The sequence below is a fragment of the Pan troglodytes genome, chromosome 12 (assembly GCF_028858775.2).
Source record: "Pan troglodytes isolate AG18354 chromosome 12, NHGRI_mPanTro3-v2.0_pri, whole genome shotgun sequence".
NCBI classification, from domain to species: domain Eukaryota; kingdom Metazoa; phylum Chordata; class Mammalia; order Primates; family Hominidae; genus Pan; species Pan troglodytes.
The window spans coordinates 27,196,876-27,216,318 of NC_072410.2; the positions used below are offsets into that span (position 1 = coordinate 27,196,876).

The 19,443-nt window shown below is 36.6% G+C and overlaps 1 protein-coding gene across 22 annotated transcripts in view; it reads left to right on the top strand.

Annotated features, from left to right (window-relative positions):
* The window catches only part of ANKRD36C (ankyrin repeat domain 36C), a 165,451-nt gene that overhangs the window by 119,148 nt on the left and 26,860 nt on the right, over window positions 1-19,443 (top strand). For all 22 annotated transcript variants that reach the window (XM_054678581.2, XM_063789626.1, XM_054678585.2 and 19 more), the window contains 6 exons: window positions 451-479; window positions 574-646; window positions 2,324-2,352; window positions 2,448-2,520; window positions 6,495-6,568; window positions 15,300-15,441. In XM_054678581.2, the coding sequence (XP_054534556.2) occupies window positions 451-479; window positions 574-646; window positions 2,324-2,352; window positions 2,448-2,520; window positions 6,495-6,568; window positions 15,300-15,441 (420 nt within the window). The remainder of the gene's footprint in view (window positions 1-450; window positions 480-573; window positions 647-2,323; window positions 2,353-2,447; window positions 2,521-6,494; window positions 6,569-15,299; window positions 15,442-19,443) is intronic.

Sequence of the window (19,443 nt, forward strand, 5' to 3'; positions counted from 1 at the left end):
AATTACCAGGCAAGTTAAAGAGCATGATGAATACTTGCAGTACAATGGTATAAATCCTTCTGATGTCTTGCATGAAAAACATGCAGTAGCATTTAGTACCTTCTTTGACATTGATTCCTGGGTGTATGTGTTGCTCCTCTGATTTTAGATCACATTTCTTTTCATCATTCGGCATATCCACATTGATATTGACACTTTTTATTTCAGTAATACACACATGACGCATAATACCTCTTTGTAATTTCTGACTGTATATTTTCTGGAAGCGTGTATTCCTATTTTCTTCAGTGTATTTCCTCATGTTCCTGTCCCAAAGACACAAACTGTAAAACATCAAATCCTACACTAGTACAGGCAGGAGGATACAGCTTGATGCTAACACTGCATGAATGTATGGATAACTTTATCATATTTACATATGATGGATTATATATTTCTTTTACTTTTCAGTGTCTCCTCAGAAACAATCGGCCCAGAAGGTAGTTACTCTTTCATTTATATTTTGAATTATTTATTGCATAGCCTATGAAATATGTATTATGTATTGACTATTTTGTTTCTCTTTCCATTCAGGTTATATTTAAAAAGAAAGTTTCTCTTTCAAATATTGCCACAAGAATAACAGGCGGTTGGAAATCTGGAACAGGTAATTTGGCAATATACATTTAATGTCATGTGCACTCAAGATAGAAGACAACGTCCCACCCCTGAATAGATCAGCGGGGGGCTCATTGAAAATGCACTTTCTGATTCAGCAGGCCTGAGATTGTGCATTTCTACTGAGTTGTCAGGTGTTGTTGATGCTGCTGGTCGTTGGCCATGATCTTAGTAACAAGCTTATAGACTTCCCTACATTGAAACTGTGTAGAAGAACTGTTGGAAAACAGTTCAAGACATAAGAGATAAGAGGATCAGGGGACAGCATAATTTTGCTCTTATTTCAGAGCATGTTTCTATGGAAAGGGGAAGGAGAAAGAGAAAAAGTAATAGAAATTGTAGACGTCAGATAGTACTGCTTAAACCAGAGGGGGGAAGTTGTCATAATAACCCATAAACACTGGAGAATGAGGAGCAAGGTGACCACTGATGTAGTAATTATTTTCATCAAGAAAGAGGGATTGCAAGGCAAGAAAGAGGGGAAGGAAAAAGTTATTTAGGTAATTTTGGGGTTTCTGCTGAGGAAGCCTGAGTGAACTCACTTCAGACGCATTTAGAATATTTGCATACCGGAAGATCTGATTTCTGGCTGCTCCAATGACTACTGGAATCAGGAAGGAGTGCTAGAATTGGGATAAACCACAGTGCCTCATTATTCATGTTTATTAGTATCAGACATCACACATATATTTTTTATTAGTTATTCAAATGAGTTGAAGTTTAATATGAATATTTAGTTTTTTTCCAAAGTGCTGGCTGTCTTGTTAAAATAGCTATTTAATGAAAATTCTTTATAGTAAAGTGATATTCCAGAGCAGACTAATTTTACAGACAAAAATAATGTTGAATGCATTAATTGAATCCTAAAGTGGTTATTTTCAATGAATATTGGACTGATTTCCAAATGTATAAGTTTATTAATATCTAATGCCTGGAGCAATTCCATTTTGTATAAATATGTATAATTTATTATACTTTTTGATGGGGTTTATATATTATACCTTCTTGCCATTAGTGGATGAAGAAACTTTCTGAAGGCTAAACTAGAGGATATAAGAAATGTAGGCAGATTATTACACCACATGGGCATGATAAATAATGAATATTAACTACTAGGATTCACCAAACATATATCCAAGCAGATCAATTCAGGACACTTACACTGAAGACACGTGAAGTGTATGTTCAACTGAAGTGTCATTGTAATTGTGTACCTTCTCAGTTATCAGACAAGCTAAAGAGCATGATGAATGTTTATGTTATAATGGTATAAAGCCTTCTGATGTCTTGAATGAAAGTCATGCAGTCGCAGTTAGCACCAGCTTTTACACTTATTTCTAGGGTTATGACTTGCTCCTCTGATTTTAGATCACATTTCTCCTTGTTAATCAGTATATCCACATTGATATTAACACTTTATTTTTAGCAATAGATGTGGTGCATAATCTCACTTTTTAACTTGTAACTTATGTTTTTGAAGCTTGTATTCCTATTTTCTTCATTGCATTTCTATCATGTTACTGTCCCAAAGAAACAAACTAGAAAAACATGAAACCCTACACTAATACAGGCAAGAGTATTCAGTTTGATGCTAACACTCCACGAATGTATGGTTGGCCTTACCATATTTACATATGATTGATTATATATTTCTCTTGCTTGTTAGAGTATCCTGAGAATCTGCCCACCTTGAAGGTAATTACTCTTACATTTATATTTTTAATTATTAACTGCATAACCTATACCAATATACATCATGTGCTAATCACTTTGTTTTAAAACCCATTCAGGCTACAATTGAAAATAAAGATTCTGTTCTGAATACAGCCACCAAAATGAAGGATGTACAAACATCCACACCAGGTAAACTTTGCATTGTAGATTTAACTCTGGAAAGAAGTACATTAATCTGTTTGTAATGCTCATAGTCTTTCTATTCTCAATTATTTCAATTTTTATATTTTATTTCAGGATTTCATCTAAATAATGCAGCTGTTATCATTTTCAAAAATGAGATTTACATGCATAAGGAAAAAATATTTTTAAAACATAAGGTTTTTTTTTTTTTTTTTGGAGACAGAGCTTTGCTCTTGTTGCCCAGGCTGGAGTGCAATGGCTCAATTGTAGCTCACCGCAACCTCCACCTTCCTGGTTCAAGCAATTCTCCTGCCTCAGCCTCCCGAGTAGCTGGGATTACAGGTATGCACCACCATGCCCGGCTAATTTTGTATTTTTAGTAGAGACAGGCTTTCTCCATGTTGGTCAGGCTGGTCTTGAGCTCTCGACCTCAGGTGATCCTCCCGCCTCGCCCTCCCAAAGTGCTGGGATTACAGGTGTGAACCACCATGCCTGGCCTAAAAATATAAGGTTTTATTCAGATGTTTCTACTTTTACATTTTGATACTCTGAAGTTTCCAGTTTGGAATTTCAATAGTTTTTAGCGAATTACAGAGATCAGTTTTGATACTGTAAAATATTTGTTTTGCTTTAAAAGTCAATTCAAATTATGGCTTTTAGCTAATGAAATGTTTTATTTTGTAACATATTTGTTTTGTTTTAACTTTTATTGGTTCTGGTCAATTTTGTTGCACTTATTATATTAAGCCAATCGGATGTTCTGATTAGCACACTGTGTGTGTGTATGTTACTTTATTTTTTTGTTTTTAATTTTAATGAGTAAATTGTAGGTGTTTATGTTTATGGAGTAAATGAGATAGTTTGATACAGGCATACAGTGTGTAATAATGACATCATGGTTAATGGGTTATCCATCACCTCAAGCATTAACCATTTCTTTGTGCTGTCTTTTAATTTGTACTTCCTCAGTAATGCTAAAATGTACAAGTTATTGCTGAATGTAGTCATGTTTTTGTGCTATAAAATGCTAAATTTTATTCATTGTTTCTAACTATAGTTTGTACTTATTAAGCATCCTCATTTCCTACCACCCCCACACCCTTCCTAGACTGTGGTAATGGTGATTTTTCTCTTCATCTCCATGAGCTCTATTTTTTAAATTTCTCACACCCACAAAGGACTGACAACATGTGAAGCCTTCCTTTCTTTGCCTGGATTATTTTACTTGACATAATGTCCTCTTGTTCCATCCATGTCATTGCGAATGAGAGGATCTTATTCTTTCATATGGCTGAGCCGTATATGTATCACATTTTTAGAACCCATTTTTCTGTTGATGTACATTTAGGTTGATTCCAAATTATGGCTATTGTGAAAAGTGCTGCAATAAACATGTCAGGACAGATTTCTCTTTTATAATACTGGTTTTCTTGCTTTTGAATAGTTACCTAGCAATGGGATTGCTGGATCATGTGGGTAGCTGTATTTTTAATTTTTTGAGGACTCTATACTGTTCTGCACAGTGACTGTACTAATTCACAATGCCACCAATGGTGTATGAGGGTTCTGCTTTCTCCACATCCTCACCAGCATTTCTTAATGCCTGCCATTTGGATAAAAGCCATTTTAACTGAGGTGAGATGATACCTCATTGTAGCTTTGATTTGTATTTCTGTGATGATCAGTGATGTCGAGCTCCTTTCCATATACCTGTTTGCCATCTGATAGCAGTTTGAAACATAACAGTGTCATTTTGCTACTATTTCTGAGCATGTTTCTAGCCAGAGGGAAAGGAACACAAATTTAGGAAATAGAAATTATACATGTAAGGTACTACTGCTAAATTAAGAGGCTTTCCTCTTTATTTGTGGTGGGAATAATTTATGAGAGCTATATGGAAGTGTTGATATTAGTTAATCAAATGAAATTTATTTGAACTAAGAAACTTTGACTGATTTTACTAAGAAACCTATTTTTTTAATAAGATCACAGTACCATGAAAGTGCCTTACAGATTAGCATGGTATATCAAATCAAACTAATTTTAGAAACAAAAAGTTATAGCATTCATTCTTTGAATAACAAAACCAAAATAATCAGTGAACATTGCACTGATTTTGAAGTATAAAATGTTATTAATAAGTCTGTGGAAATTTAATTTTTTCATTTTTGACAATTATTTACATGTTGAAAGCTTATTATACACTTTTTTTTTTTTTTTGAGACAGAGTCTCACTCTGTCTCCCAGCCTGGAGTGCAACGGCACAATCTCGGCTCACTGCAACCTCCACCTCCCGGGTTAAAGCGATTCTCCTGCCTCAGCCCCCTGAGTAGCTGGGATTACAGGCACATGACACCATGCCCGGCTAATTTTTGTATTTTGAGTAGAGATGGGGTTTCACCATGTTAGTCAGGCTGGTCTCGACCTCCTGACCTTGTGATCCACCCACTTCAGCCTCCCAAAGTGTTGTGATTACAGGCGTGAGCCACCACACCCAGCCTATACACTATTTTTGATGTGGTTTACATATCTTCTTGCATGAGTGGATTCAGAAAGTTCTTGACAGGGCCAAACTGCAGGATACAAGCAATGTAGACATAGCAGTAGCCTACCTAGGAATGAAAAAAATGAATAGTTTTATTAATTTTTATTCTACAACTGTCTAAGCTGATTAATTTTAAACAGTTTCTCTGATGAGAAATAAATTGTATATTTATTGGAAGTGTCCTCACAACTTTCTACTTCCTAAATAATAGGAAAAATAGTTGGACATGGTAAATGCTTGTAGTATAATGGTGTAATTGAATCTGAAGTATTGCATTAAAGATAGGCCATAGCATCCTCCCATCAGCTTTGACACTTACTCTCTCAGGATCATGATTTGCTATTCTTTATAAGGATCATTTTTCTCATTATCAGTCAACATGTTTACATTGGAATAGATACACTCTTCTATTTCAGTTATAGTTAGTTGAGACATAATCTCACTTTTGAAACCTTAACTACATATGTTATAAAACCTGTATTAAATAAAACCGTTTATCTGAGGAAAGATAGCCAGAATCAAGGAAGACTTCACATAGCTGTCTGAGTCTTAAATTATGAAAGAAATCTGTCAGAATAGTTGAGGAAAATATTTTAGATATAAAGAAGAGACTGTACATTGATGAAAGTGTAAACAGTAGCAGTCATTTTGGAAATGATTAATAATGAACAGCAGGCTCAATGTGCTGTTACAAAGGTACTATTGTGAAGTAAAGAACAGTGTGCTATTACTTTTTCTGTTTCTATTGGATTTTTACATTTTGTCTTATTTCTGATGGTTACGTTCATTGATGTTGGGTGGGTGAATTTGTGAGTGAATCTTTGACCACGTTTGCATGGCTTGAACCTGGTGACATCTAGTGCCTCCCCAAGTGGTTTGCTGAAGTTTTGGAGGATTAAAAGCCTTTCTTAAAGAAGTACATGTTATACTAAAGATTAAGCTTCGTTTAAACACTTTTATTTTCTGGTTTTAGAAAGACTATGGCTTTTATTTTATTTTATTTTATTTTTTTGAGACACAGTCTCGCTCTGCCGCCCAGGCTGGAGGTGCAGTGGTGAGATCTTTTTTTTTTTTTTTTTTTTTTTTTTTTTTTTTGAGACGCAGTCTCGCTCTGCCACCCAGGCTAGAGGTGCAGTGGTGAGATCTTCAGCTCGCTGCAAGCTCCACCTCCCGGGCTCGGGCCATTCTCCTGCCCCAGCCTCCCGACTAGCTGGGACTACAGGCGCCCGCCACCACGCCCAGCTAATTTTTTGTATTTTTTAGTAGAGACAGGGTTTCACCTTGTTAGCCAGGATGGTCTCGATCTCCTGACCTCGTGATCCACCCGCCTCGGCCTCCCAAAGTGCTGGGATTACAGGCGTGAGCCACCGCTGACCATGGCTTTTATCTAACTATTCTGTGTAGCTCATTTTAACTAAATATATAATTTTTTTAGCAGAACAAGACTTAGAAATGGCATCAGAGGGAGAGCAAAAGAGGCTTGAAGAATATGAAAATAACCAGCCACAGGTATGTAAAAATTTAAAATCAAATTTCTGGTTTAATCTTGTTTTCCTAGCTTTGGCAATACAGCATATTTGAAATGAATTTACCTTTGGATTAGCCTTTTAGTATCAGTTGATTATAATTTAATATTTCATTTTAAAAACATTTAACTAGTTATAAAACTTAAAATAGTGTTGGAATCTATAGCAACTTGTATCTAATCTTTACTCTTGGAATTGAGTTAAAAAGTTCCTGATATTGTTTGCACTTCTATTTTTATAACTTCCTATTATAATAAAGAAGGTAAGATCAAATATTGAATTACAATTTTAAGCAATAGAAATTATGAACAATTTAACAGTGATGACCACCGTACTGGATTCAGATTAAAGGAGTAATTATTGCTAGTGGTTCAAACTTTGCAGTTTTTTTAATTGCCAGTCACTAATACCAAGGTTAAGAATTTATTTTCCCTTTTGATCTCTGACTTCAGTTTCTATGTTCGGGGAGAGAATGGGTCATAAAATCAACCCAACTGGCTATCAAGAGAATTATACCTTGCATAATGGCACCTTTGGTATTAGTGTACAAACAATAACTGCCTAATGTATTTCAATATAGAAAATCTCTAAATATTGTTAAATTTATTAAATCCACTGTCATTAGTAGACCTTAGAACTTAAGCCTATAATCTATATAAGTATATAACACTGTCAACCATATTACAATATGTAATTTGCATTAAAATGTAAGAATTTGCTTTTCTTTTTTATTTTATTATTATTATACTTTAAGTTTTAGGGTACATGTGCACAATGTGCAGGTTAGTTACATATGTGTACATGTGCCATGCTGGTGCGCTGCACCCATTAACTCGTCATTTAGCATTAGGTATATCTCCTAATGCTATCCCTCCCCCTTCCCCCACCCCACAACAGTCCCCAGGGTGTGATGTTCCCCTTCCTGTGTCCGTGTGTTCTCATTTTTCAATTCCCACCTATGAGTGAGAACATGCAGTGTTTGGTTTTTTGTCCTTGAGATAGTTTACTGAGAATGATGATTTCCAATTTCATCCATGTCCCTACAAAGGACATGAACTCATCATTTTTTATGGCTGCATAGTATTCCATGGTGTATATGTGCCACATTTTCTTAATCCAGTCTATCACTGTTGGACATTTGGGTTGGTTCCAAGTCTTTGCTATTGTGAATAGTGCCACAATAAACATACGTGTGCATGTGTCTTTATAGCAGCATGATTTATAGTCCTTTGGGCATATACCCAGTAATGGGATGGCTGGGTCAAATGGTATTTCTAGTTCTAGATCCCTGAGGAATTGCCACACTGACTTCCACAATGGTTGAACTAGTTTACAGTCCCACCAACAGTGTAAAAGTGTTGCTATTTCTCCACATCCTCTCCAGCACCTGTTGTTTCCTGACTTTTTAATGATTGCCATTCTAACTGGTGTGAGATGGTATCTCATTGTGGTTTTGATTTGCATTTCTCTGATGGCCAGTGATGGCGAGCATTTTTTCAAGTGTTTTTTGGCTGCATAAACGTCTTCTTTTGAGAAGTGTCTGTTCATATTCTTTGCCCACTTTTTGATGGGCTTGTTTGTTTTTTTCTTGTAAATTTGTTTGAGTTCATTGTAGATTTTGGATATTAGCCCTTTGTCAGATGAGTAGGTTGCGAAAATTTTCTCCCATTTTGTAGGTTGCCTGTTCACTCTGATGGCAGTTTCTTTTGCTGTGCAGAAGCTCTTTAGTTTAATTAGATCCCATCTGTCAATTTTGGCTTTGGTTGCCATTGCTTTTGGTGTTTTAGACATGAAGTCCTTGCCCATGCCTATGTCCTGAATGGTAATGCCTAGGTTTTCTTCTAGGGTTTTTATGGTTTTAGGTCTAATGTTTAAGTCTTTAATCCATCTTGAATTAATTTTTGTATAAGGTGTAAGGAAGGGATCCAGTTTCAGCTTTCTACATATGGCTAGCCAGTTTTCCCAGCACCCTTTATTAAATAGGGAATCCTTTCCCCATTGCTTGTTTTTGTCAGGTTTGTCAAAGATCAGATAGTTGTAGATATGCGGTGTTATTTCTGAGGGCTCTGTTCTGTTCCATTGGTCTATATCTCTGTTTTGGTACCAGTACCATGCTATTTTGGTTAATGTAGCCTTGTAGTGTAGTTTGAAGTCAGGTAGCATGATGCCTCCAGCTTTGTTCTTTTGGCTTAGGATTGACTTGGCGATGCCGGCTCTTTTTTGGTTCCATATGAACTTTAAAGTAGTTTTTTCCAATTCAGTGAAGAAAGTCACTGGGAGCTTGATGGGGATGGCATTGAATCTATAAATTACCTTGGGTAGTATGGCCATTTTCACAATATTGATTCTTCCTACCCATGAGCATGGAATGTTCTTCCATTTGTTTGTATCCTCTTTTATTTCATTGAGCAGTGGTTTGTAGTTCTCCTTGAAGAGGTCTTTCATGTCCCTTGTAAGTTGGATTCCTAGGTATTTTATTCTCTTTGAAGCAATTGTGAATGGGAATTCACTCATGATTTGGCTCTCTGTTTGTCTGTTATTGGTGTATAAGAATGCTTGTGATTTTTGTACATTGATTTTGTATCCTGAGACTTTGCTGAAGTTGCTTATCAGCTTAAGGAGATTTTAGGCTGAGACAATGGGGTTTTCTAGATATACAATCATGTCATCTGCAAACAGGGACAATTTGACTTCCTCTTTTCCTAATTGAATACACTTTATTTCCTTCTCCTGCCTAATTGCCCTGGCCAGAACTTCCAACACTATGTTGAATAGGAGTGGTGAGAGAGGGCATCCCTGTCTTGTGCCAGTTTTCAAAGGGAATGCTTCCAGTTTTTGCCCATTCAGTATGACATTGGCTGTGGGTTTGTCATAGATAGCTCTTATTATTTTGAGATACGTCCCATCAATACCTAATTTATTGAGAGTTTTTAGCATGAAGGGTTGTTGAATTTTGTCAAAGGCCTTTTCTGCATCTATTGAGATAATCATGTGGTTTTTGTCTTTGGTTCTGTTTATAAGCTGGATTACATTTATTGATTTGTGTATATTGAACCAGCCTTGCATCCCAGGGATGAAGCCCACTTGATCATGGTGGATAAGCTTTTTAATGTGCTGCTGGATTCGTTTTGCCAGTATTTTATAAAGGATTTTTGCATCAATGTTCATCAAGGAATAGTTTCAGAAGGAAGGGTACCAGTTCCTCCTTGCACCTCTGGTAAAATTCGGCTGTGAATCCATCTGGTCCTGGACTCTTTTTGGTTGGTAAGCTATTGATTATTGCCACAATTTCAGAGCCTGTTATTGGTCTATTCAGAGATTCAACTTCTTCCTGGTTTAGTGTTGGGAGGGTGTATGTGTTGAGGAATTTATCCATTTCTTCTAGATTTTCTAGTTTATTTGTGTAGAGGTGTTGTAGTATTCTCTGATGGTAGTTTGTATTTCTGTGGGATCGGTGGTGATATCCCCTTTATCATTTTGTATTGCGTCTATTTGATTCTTCTCTCTTTTCTTCTTTATTAGTGTTGCTAACGGTCTATCAATTTTGTTGATCCTTTCAAGAAACTGGCTCCTGGATTCATTAATTTTTGAAGGGTTTTTTGTGTCTCTATTTCCTTCAGTTCTGCTCTGATTTTAGTTATTTCTTGCCTTCTGCTAGCTTTTGAATGTGTTTGCTCTTGCTTTTCTATTTTTAATTGTGATGTTAGGGTGTCAATTTTGGATCTTTCCTGCTTTCTCTTGTGGGCATTTAGTGCTATAAATTTCCCTCTGCACACTGCTTTGAATGTGTCCCAGAGATTCTGGTATGTTGTGTCTTTGTTCTCTTTGGTTTCAAAGAACATCTTTATTTCTGCCTTCATTTCGTTATGTACCCAGTAGTCATTCAGGAGCAGGTTGTTCAGTTTCCATGTAGTTGAGCAGTTTTGAGTGAGTTTCTTAATCCTGAGTTCTAGTTTGATTGCACTGTGGTCTGACCGACAGTTTGTTATACTTTCTGTTCTTTTACATTTGCTGAGGAGAGCTTTACTTCCAAGTATGTGGTCAATTTTGGAATAGGTGTGGTGTGGTGCTGAAAAAAATGTATATTCTATTGATTTGGGGTGGAGAGTTCTGTAGATGTCTATTAGGTCCACTTGGTGCAGAGCTGAGTTCAATTCCTGGGTCTCCTTGTTAACTTTCTGTCTCGTTGATCTGTGTAATGTTGACAGTGGGATGTTAAAGTGTCCCATTATTATTGTGTGGGAGTCTAAGTCTCTTTGTAGGTCACTCAGCACTTGCTTTATGAATCTGGATGCTCCTGTATTGGGTGCATATATATTTAGGATAGTTAGCTCTTCTTGTTGAATTGATCCCTTTACCATTATGTAATGGCCTTCTTTGTCTCTTTTGATCTTTGTTGGTTTAAAGTCTGTTTTATCAGAGAGTAGTATTGCAACCCCTGCCTTTTTTTGTTTTCCATTTGCTTGGTAGATCTTCCTCCATCCTTTTATTTTGAGCCTATGTGTGTCTCTGCACGTGAGATGGGTTTCCTGAATACAGCACACTGATGGGTCTTGACTCTTTATCCAATTTGCCAGTCTGTATCTTTTAATTGGATCATTTAGTCCATTTACATTTAAAGTTAATATTGTTATTTGTGAATTTGATCATGGCATTATGATGTTAGCTAATTATTTTGCTCGTTAGTTAATGCAGTTTCTTCCTAGTCTCGATAGTCTTTATATTTTGGCATGATTTTGCAGCAGCTGGTACCGGTTGTTCCTTTCCATGTTTAATGCTTCCTTCAGGAGCTCTTTTAGGGCAGGCTTGGCGGTGACAAAATCTCTCATCATTTGCTTGTCTGTAAAGGATTTTATTTCTCCTTCATTTATGAAGCTTAGTTTGGCTGGATACAAAATTCTGGGTTGAAAATTCTTTTCTTTAAGAATGTTGAATATTGGCCCCCACTCTCTTCTGGCTTGTAGAGTTTCTGCCGAGAGATCCACTGTTAGTCTGATGGGCTTCCCTTTATGGGTAACCCGACCTTTCTCTCTGGCTGCCCTTAACATTTTTTCCTTCATTTCAGCTTTGGTGAATCTGACAATTATATGTCTTGGAGTTGCTCTTCTCAAGGGGTATCTTTGTGGCATTCTCTGTGTTTCCTGAATCTGAATGTTGGCCTGCCTTGCTAGATTGGGGAAGTTCTCCTGGATAATATCCTGCACAGTGTTTTCCAACTTGGTTCCATTCTCCCCGTGACTTTCAGGTACACCAATCAGATGTAGATTTGGTCTTTTCACATAGTCCCATATTTCTTGGAGGCTTTGTTCATTTCTTTTTATTCTTTTTTCTCTCAACTTCCCTTCTCTCTTCATTTCAGTCATTTCATCTTCCATCACTGATACCCTTTCTTCCAGTTGATCGCATCGGCCTCTGAGGCTTCTGCATTCTTCATGTAGTTCTCAAGCCTCGGCTTCCAGCTCCATCAGCTCCTTTAAGCACTTCTCTGTATTGGTTATTCTAGGTATACATTCATCTAAATTTTTTTCAAAGTTTTTAACTTCTTTGCCTTTGATTTGAATTTCCTCCTGTAGCTCAGAGTAGTTTGATCATCTGAAGCCATCTTCTCTCAACTCGTCAAAGTCATTCTCCGTCCAGCTTTGTTCCGTTGGTGGCGAGGAACTGCGTTCCTTTGGAAGAGGAGAGGCACTCTGCTTTTTAGAGTTTCCAGTTTTTCTGCTCTGTTTTTTCCCCATCTCTGTGGTTTTATCTACTTTTGGTCTCTGATGATGGTGATGTACAGATGGGTTTTTGGTGTGGATGTCCTTTCTGTTTGTTAGTTTTCCTTCTACCAGACAGGACCCTCAGCTGCAGGTCTGTTGGAGTTTGCTAGAGGTCCACTCCAGACCCTGTCTTCCTGGGTATCAGCAGCGGTGGCTGCAGAACAGCGGATTTTCATGAACAGCGAATGCTGCTGTGTGATCATTCCTCTGGGAGTTTTGTCTCAGAGGAGTACCCAGCCGTGTGAGGTGTCAGTCTGCCCCTACTGCGGGGTGCCTCCCAGTTAGGCTGCTCGGGGTCAGTGGTCAGGGACCCACTTGAGGAGGCAGTCTGCCCATTCTCAGATCTCCAGCTGCATGCTGGGAGAACCACTGCTCTCTTCAAAGTTGTCAGACAGGGACATTTAAGTCTGCAGAAGTTATTGCTGTCTTTTTGTTTCTCTGTGCCCTGCCCCCAGAGGTGGAGCCTACAGAGGCAGGCAGGCCTCCTTGAGCTGTGGTGGGCTCCACCCAGTTTGAGCTTCCCAGCTGCTTTGTTTACCTAAGCAAGCCTGGGCAATGGCGGGTGTCCCTCCCCCAGCCTCACTGCTGCCTTGCAGTTTGATCTCAGACTGCTGTGCTAGCAATCAGTGAGACTCCGTGGGCATAGGACCCTCCAAGCCATGTGCAGGATATAATCTCCTGGTGCACCATTTTTTAAGCCCATCGGAAAAGCGCAGTATTAGGGTGGGAGTAACCCAATTTTCCAGGTGCTGTCTGTCACCCATTTCTTTGACTAGGAAAGGGAACTCCCTGACCTCTTGCACTTTCTGAGTGAGGCAATGCCTCGCCCTCCTTCGGGTCATGCACGGTGCACTGCACCCACTGTCCTGCACCCACTGTCTGGTACTCCCTAGTGAGATGAACCTGGTACCTCAGATGGAAATGCAGAAATCACTTGTCTTCTGCGTCGCTCACACTGGGAGCTGTAGACTGGAGCTGTTCCTATTCAGCCATCTTGGCTGCCAGACGAAGAATTTGCTTTTCTTACTGACTGGTGGTGATTTTGGCTCCTAATAACTTAAAGTTTGCCTAATCATTAGTTAGTAATATTAGGAAAAAGCACTCGAGTGTACACTGTACACATAGTGATAAAGTCTTTTAAAGTGACAGTGCCTTTATAGTACCACAAGTCATCTCCTAATTCATTTTTGGGAAATTTAACACATAATGAATTAGTCAAGTTTAGTCCAAACAAACAGTGACAAATTAAAGTTTCATGGTTTATGTTTTTCACTGATTTTAGGCTAATGCAAATTATTTTTCACTTCTTAGTTACAATCCAGTGATTTGGGAGTAGGTAAACATAGATTAAGAAGTGTGATATTAAACTTTAATTATTTTTTAATTTTGTTCTTTTTACACATGATTATTTAAAGATAAAGTTATTTTTAAAACATGTACTCTGACAGAAAAGACATCTGAGAAAGAAAACTAGCAAATTTATCTTCCACTTTTGCATGTGCAAAAATTGTCTCAACAACTAGTAGTGAAAAAGCGTTGTGATAGAAAGGACCACTTTATATATGCAGGACTTACTTGTGCACAAAAGTATGAGAGAATGTGGATCAAACAAGACAAATTAGGTAAAAAAAAACTTTAAAATTCATCACAAATAAGTTAAAGCAGAGTTTTGGTGAAATTTGTGAAAATTACAAAACTGCTTGTATTGAGGAAGAGCAACTACATAATAACTCCACAGGAAGAACAAACTTAAGTAAATACCCTCTAATTTGACAAATGATTCACCTGATTGTCAGAAAAGTGATGCATCTGGCATGTCTGTCTCTGTAGTAGTCCAGATATTTCCTGAACAAAAATAACCCAGTCTCACAAATGCCTTTCTTTCTCATTCATACTCTGGGTCCCCAGAATATGCTTGCCAGTCACCTTCGGAGCTTTATTTAAATAGAAATAAAGTAGACTGTGAAAATGACAACAAACCAGATACTGAACATGTTTTTAACTCAGACAAGGAAAATTTTTATAATGATACTGAAAGTACAAAAGCAAGAAACCCAGAAGTAGTTATGGATGAAATAAAAGAAGACAAATAGGTTGTTAGGCAAATGACAAAAAACTAAAACACCGCTAATTAGAAATTAAACATCGGACATATGCCTCAATTTAGTGATTCAAAAAGACTTTTAGGTATGTGGCTTACCTGCTCCAAAGAAATGAAGCATGTGATTTAAAAAAAAAAAAAGATTATGGTGTTTCTGTAGTTACAAACACAACAGTACAAAACCAATACAGAATGTGTTCCAGAAGCCGTTATGTGACAACTGTAGTGCAAATAAATATGAAAGCATAAAACTTGAATTAGAAAATGTGCATTATTCTCCATCACATGGTGACAGAACATCAGCAGTATGTCTAGAAGTGGAATTAAGTGATATATGCAAAGATTTAAGAATGAGGTAAGCATATTACAAGTAAAGTAGAGTTCCTGGCTTTGGAGAAAGTTCAACTTCCAAAAGACTTAGAGGGTCACTTGCTGCTACTCTGGTTTTTCTCTTCACCAATTATTTGATCCATTTGAATTTTTTCACTTATGAAAATCTCTTGTGTAAAATAGGGTAATCTAAATACCTAATTGTATGTATAACTAGATTGTTTTTGCAATTAAAATAATTCAAGCTCAGGAAGACATTCTCTTAATCTTTGTTCCTTAATTAACCCAAGTCTCTCTGTCAGTTTTCTAAATAGCATAGGAACTGGGAAACTAATTTATCCATAGACCATGTGGTCTTCTGAACTAGAGTCAACATAAAGGAAATTGCTTAAAAAAAAAGTACTGAACAGGTACCTGTATTTGTGCTCATATAAACAGATGGGCAATTCCCACTTCTGTACATTTAGTATATGCTATAAATATTTTGGGGACATTTTGAAACAGTGTTATTTATTTTGTAGGTGAAAAACCAAATACATTCTAGGGATGACCTTGATGACATAATTCAGTCATCTCAAACAGTCTCAGAGGACAGTGACTCGCTTTGCTGTAATTGTAAGAATGTCATATTACTCATTGATCAACATGAAATGAAGTGCAAAGGTAGGACCAATGCATAAATATAAGGCTTTTAAAAAATCCTATAGCAATGTATGCACACATTGCTTAGCACTGTACCATAGAGTACTGATATGTTACAAGAATGTTCATCTCAGAAATATGCCTTATGTTAAAATAGAATGAAAGCAACTGTATCTTGTACCTTCTCAGCCAAAGAGCTATGATCATTTCACTGTACTTTTCTCAGTGTGAATGGCACGCCCAATGTGTTTGTTTACTCTGCTTCTCGTCTATGCCATTACCCATTTACCCGTGGTCATGTTACCATTTCTTCCCACCTGAAATACTGTGATAACCCTCTAACTGTCTTTCCTACTATTCCACCTTCCAAAACCATGGCCTGTTCTGCAATCATAATTATATAGTTGTAAAAAATCACACCTGATCATGTTACCTGCTTGCTGAAAACCCAGCTGCCATTTATTGCTATAAGGTATGGATCTCAGTCCTCGAGCTTTATACTGCATCATTGCATACCCTTCTCTGTGCCACAGCCAGTGCCTTAGGTGTTTGCTCCTACAATCAGTAGCTTTAGTGTGGTATAATTGATATGTGATACAGTGCACACATGTAAAAGGTACCATTTGATAAGTTTTAACAGATGTATACACATGTGAAACTATTACCATCATCGAGATAGTCAACATATATCCATCACCCGCTAATTTCTCCTCATGGCCCTTCATATTCCTGTTTTTAAAAGCTGCTAAATGGTTTTCCAAAATATTTGTACTATTTTCTATTCTCATCAGCAGTAAATGACCATTCCAGTTGCTATGTTGTCACACTACTGCTGTATTTACTTTTTTAAATTTTAGTTATTCTGATGGGTATATTATGTATATTTTTATGGGTTTAATGTACACAATCCTAATGACTAAAATGTTGAGCATCTTTCCTTTATTTGCCATCTGTACATCTTTGTTGAACTGTCTTTTCACATCTTTTGCATATAAAAAAGTAGGTTGATGTTTTCTTACTTGTTGAGTTTTAATAATTCTGTATGTATTTGGATACTATTACTTTTTAGCTACTTTTTTACAAGGGTATTTTTGCCAGTTTTTGGGTTGACTTTTCACTTGCTTTGTAGTATCTTTTGAAGAGCAGAAGATTTTAATCGTAATGAAATCCAATTTAATTGTTGAATTACAGATTTTGCATTTTGTGTCATATGTAAAAAATGTTGGCCTAGCACAAGGTCACAAAGATTTTTCCTGTGTTTGTTCTAGAAATTTTATAGATTTGTATCTTCCATTTAAATCTGTGCTCCATTTTGAGTTTCCTTTTGTCTATGGAGTGAGGTGAGGTATGGATTCAAGTTCACTTTTTGGATATGGACAGCCAATTGTTCCAACACCACATGTTGAAAAGGCTATCCTTTCTCCACTGCATTGCCATCCTGCCTTTGTCAGTCATAAGCTGGTTGCATATGTGTTATCTATTTCTGGACTGTCTGTTGAATTTTATTAATTTGCAGATGCTCCCCAAATTGTGGGAAACCCAGTGTTTGAGTCAAAAGCAATTTAATACTTCAGTAAACCCACTGTAAAGTCAATAAGTCAAACCACCTTAAGTTGGGGATTGTCTGAATTTGACTTTCTTTATACAGGTTGAGCATTGCTAATTTAAATATCCCAAATCTGAAATGCTCTAAAACCCCAGACTTTTTGATTGCCAACATAGACACCACAGTGGAAAAATTCTACATCCGACCTCATGTATACAAACATTGTTTCATGCCCCAAATTATTAAAAGTATTGTTTAAAATTACCTTCGGTCTTTGTGTACAAGGTAAATATGAAAAACAAATGTATTTTGTGTTTAGACTTGGGTCCTATCCCCAAGATATCTCATCATGTATATGCAAATATTCCAAAATCCAAAATCTGAAAAATTTCTAGTCTGAAGCATTTTGAATAAGGGATACTCAGCCTGTACCTATGGCACACTGTTTTGGTTACTATTGATTTATAGTAATTGTTGAAATGAATCCTCCAATTTTGTTCTTTGTTCTGTTTTGACTGTGCTAGATCCTTTGCATTTTCTCATGAACTTTAGAATCAGCTTATCAATAAAATAAAGACTGCTCGCTTGTTGGAAATTAAGTTGGGATTGGGTCATATTTATAGATTAATTTGGGGAGAATTGACATCTTAACAATAGCGAATCTACTCCTCAATAAAGTGTATGTCTGCTTTTATAGAGGTAATATTTAATTTTCTCAGTATTTTGTAGTTTTTAGTTTATAGGTCTTTTCATATTTTATCAGATTTATCTGTATTTCATTTTTGATGAAGTTGTAAAGGATAGTTTAATTAATGTAGATGTATTTGACTTTATTTATACAGGTTGAGCATTGCTAATCCAAATATACATTTTTATAAAACTATAGAAAATGATAGTTTTAAATTTTTCATTTGATTGTTTATCGCTAGCATATAGAAATACAGTTAATTTTTCTATATTGAATTTGTATCCTTCAATCTTGTTAAACTCACTTATTAGTTCTGGCACATTGTTGGTAGATTTGATCAGATTTTCTTCATAGACCAAAGGTCGTTAAACCTTTCTTTCTCAAACTACCCTCTTACTAAGGATAGTGAATATTTTAGGCTTGCAAAAGGGTCTCTTTTGCAGCTGATAAACTCTGCCATTTTAGTATGAGAGCAGCCATAGATCATCCATAAATTAATGAACACAGCTGTGTTCCAATAAAAGCTTATCAGACAAGAAGCTGGCCCACAGGTTGGGGTTTACCCATACCTATTTTATGGTCATGGTTGTGTATAAAGACAATTTTATTTCTTTATTTAAACTTGGATGCCTCATTTCTTTTTCTTGCCTGACTGCATTAACTAGAATCTTCAGAACAATGCTACAAACAAGTAGTGAAAGCAGACATTCCCATGTTCTTCCTCATCTTATGGGAAATGCATTCAGTTTTTCACTATGATGCACGTTAGCTGTAGGTTCATCATAGACGTTGTTTATCATGCTGAAGAACTTCCCTTGGATTCTTATGTTGCTGAGAGTGTTTCTTCTTTGAGACATCAGGAGTAAATTTTATCAGATGCCTGTGTCTGTTGGGATGATCCTATGGGTCTTCTCTTTCAGTTTGTTTTGTGGTAAATAATGATGGTGTTTCAATGTTAAGCCAACCTTCCATTTCTGGAATAAACCCCATTTGTTTATGATGTATTACCTTTTCATTATACTGTCGGATACAATTTACTAAAGTCTCATTTAGAATTTATTATAAAGACTTTTATTTTTTAGACCAGTTTTATGTTCCTGTCAAAATTGAGAGGGAGGTTCAGATATTTTTTTGTATACCCCCAATCCAATACATGTTTAGCCTCCTTCATTACCAGTATCCTTCACCATAGTGGTAGTTGCTATGATAGATGAGCCTAAATTGACACATCACAATCACCCCAAGCCCATAATTTGCATTGGGGTTCACTCTTGGTACTGTACATGTATGGATTTGGACAAATGTACAATGATGTGTATCCATGTTATATAAATTATTTTGACTTCCCTAAAAATCCTCTGTGCTCTGCCTATGTATCTTTTCCTGCTGTCTCTTACCCTTTGGCACCCTTTTACTTTATCCATAGTTTTGCCTTTTCCTGATCATATAGTTGGAACCATACAGTAAGTAGCCTTTTCAGATTAGCTTATGTCACTTGGTAATATGCATTTAAGGTTCCTTCACATATTTTCATGAATTGATTGCTCATTTCTTTATGTGTAGAGTGATATTCCACTGTATGGCTGTGTAACCACAGTTTATTCACTCCACCCACTATGGGAGGATGTCTTCGTTGCATCACAAATTGGTTGAATTTTTACATTCGTGCTCATGAGGGAATTTTCTTGTTGGTAATATTTTCTGGTTTTGGTTCAGGGTAAAGCTAACGTTACAGACTGAGTTGAGATATACTCCTTCTTTCTGTTTCTTTTGGGAGAGTTTATGTATA